This window comes from Penaeus chinensis, chromosome 18 (genome assembly GCF_019202785.1).
Source record: "Penaeus chinensis breed Huanghai No. 1 chromosome 18, ASM1920278v2, whole genome shotgun sequence".
NCBI classification, from domain to species: Eukaryota; Metazoa; Arthropoda; class Malacostraca; order Decapoda; family Penaeidae; genus Penaeus; species Penaeus chinensis.
Genome location: NC_061836.1, coordinates 5,490,239 through 5,492,738, shown reverse-complemented (window position 1 = coordinate 5,492,738; position 2,500 = coordinate 5,490,239). Strand labels below are relative to the sequence as shown.

The window sequence follows — 2,500 nt, the reverse complement described above, 5'->3', positions numbered from 1 at the left end:
GGCTGGTTACTCGAGAGACAGAAGTAGGTGGAGAGTGAAAGAGGGAGAGGGGAGATACTGTTTATTTTTCTTGTGATGTGGGGTTTCCATGGGTCCCACTAGTTGTTGTTGTTGTTATAATAATTGTTCTTAGTTTTATTCTGCTTAGTGCAGAGTTATTCACAAGATAACAGACAAAATAAGGCACCATTTGCCTAAAGAAGGTTAATATTAAGGTTTTGATGTCATCCTTGTTAATAAATTGCTGTACAGAAGAGTTTCATAAGTTACTCACATTTACTGATTCTTATGTTGAAAATGTATTGTTTGGCAGTGAAAATGTTTCTGTAGCTTAGTTCACTGGTGTTAATATTTTTATCTTATTCAGTGAATTACAAAATATCTAAAAGTTAATCTTAAGCCAATTGCACTGGGAGCTCCTAGAGGTATACTGAGCAATGCATCAAGGTGCAGGTGAAGTTAGCTACTTGAGGGAAAAATCAAAAGCAAGGAAAAACTAAAATTACTCTGCTCTCTTTATACTTGGCTGCAGCATGGACAATTTCTTAGATAATAGGGCTATAAAAGCCTACTTTTCAAGGGCTATTTCTCCTCAACAAATGCAAAACTATTTAGCGTACACCACTGACACTATTGTGTTTGGTAAGTTTAATAGTATATACAATTCATTTAATGCATATGATCTATGGTTACTATGTAAACCTGTGTGCGAAATGCTTGTATCCATAGATTATTAAAACATCTTGCCAATAATTTAATTTTCTAATGTAATGTATAGTTTGTCTGATTTATTCAGGAAAGTGACTGATTGACAATTACTCTCATAAAAAGTGCAATACTGTGTGCTGATACAAATCAGGAAAATAGGATAGTAAACTGATTTGATACTTGAGAATAACCCGTGGCAAATCTCTTAAACTGCAAGGGTAAAGAAATGGCCAAAGCCTCTCTCAGTGGCTCAGTGGGTTAAGCTCTCTGGGTACTGTTTAAACCATTAACTATGGGTACAAGTGATAAACTAAAATTACAGCAGTCATGCCATCCATGAACAGTGGGTTAAGTGTGCAGGCGTTGGAGGCTCTCTGGTACCTCAAGTGGCTAGGACCCCAACTCTCCCTGGCATGCAGAGATGAGGATGTAGGATGAGGTTTTCATCATCACCTACATTATTTATTTATCTAAAGTCTAAAGAACCATTTCCTGTCAAGTAGATGCCCTATTTATGGAATTGGCTCTCAAATCAGGGTCCGATGAGTTTCAGAAATTTCAGTGTATTTTTCACTCGTCTTATTATAATTATTCACTGAACAGTTCCCCTGGATATATTTATTATTGAAGCCTCCCTATAGTCACTGAAGCAATACAAGGAACAGTTACCCTTAGTACTGAAATTTGTGGACCATCATCAAGAAGACTACTTCACAATGTAGGCCTTTTCTATAGTATTATCTTGGCTATGAGTTTGTTTACACATTCTAAATCTCGTAGCATAGCTAGAGTCATATAAGAAAACAATCCAAATACAAGTAATCAAAGATGCCATCAACAGTGGAACAAGATTTGATCACACCAGTCCCTTAAACTGCCAAGGTATAAATGATTTACCACAGCAATCTTTGTCTTTTTGTAACAGCTCTGTATTTAGCTTTGATCTGTCCATAATGGCTCCTACATTGCAGATGATCCTGAGTGATGAGACATCGTGTCATAATGTTGATGAAATCCTTCGCCTAGTTAGTGCCATCCAGTACGCTGATAATACGGGGAAAAGTAAGTATTTTTTCACTTCCAACATGATAAGTATTGTACATGGAATAATATAATGGTTCTATGATACTCTTTGTAACATTGCCTTATTTTAACCCCTTCCCGACGGGCATGTCACATACGTCCATCTCATGCCCACTGTGAATTTACTTGTTTTATTGTTTTTACACGTAGATGGCTACACTTGTACTAAGTCACCAATGAGCCAATTATGAGTAATGCCTATTTTGCCCGTTTACCCTTTTCTTTAATTTACGAAAATATCTTACGTTATCTTATTTTGCTGTTGCTAATGTTTGTAACATTATAGTAATTATAATGTTTATAATAAAAATAACACCATCGATATTCATAGCACTTGTAAAAAATACATTTTCCTTCCAATTCAAGTAAAGGTGAAATCAGGTAAGGATAAGCATTAGCAGAGCCATCTATGTGTAGAGACTTTTCACAAAAAATATGAATGGCAATGGGTTAAGACAAAGGGGCATTTGTGATATTCTGTGAGGCCACCATGGGATTGTCCTATCTTGGGGAACGCACAAGATGAGCTTGGATGATCAAAATTGAGCTTAAGCTAGCTTTGAATTACTCTGTTTTATGAAGTGATCACATAAGTTTAAGTCGGTGCACTCAGATTTTTTTTTTCAATTCAAAAAAAAAAAAGAAAAAAAAAAGAAAAAAATAAATATGTTGCCATACTAAACTTTCTGCTTTGGAAAATATTGAGTCA

General features: G+C 35.5%; 1 protein-coding gene across 2 annotated transcripts in view; it reads left to right on the top strand.

Moving 5' to 3' along the window:
* Positions 1 to 2,500, top strand: part of LOC125034702 (peroxiredoxin-2-like) — an 18,435-nt gene that overhangs the window by 10,799 nt on the left and 5,136 nt on the right. For both annotated transcript variants that reach the window (XM_047626619.1, XM_047626620.1), the window contains exon 4: positions 1,680 to 1,770. In XM_047626619.1, coding sequence (XP_047482575.1) covers positions 1,680 to 1,770 — 91 coding nt within the window. The remainder of the gene's footprint in view (positions 1 to 1,679; positions 1,771 to 2,500) is intronic.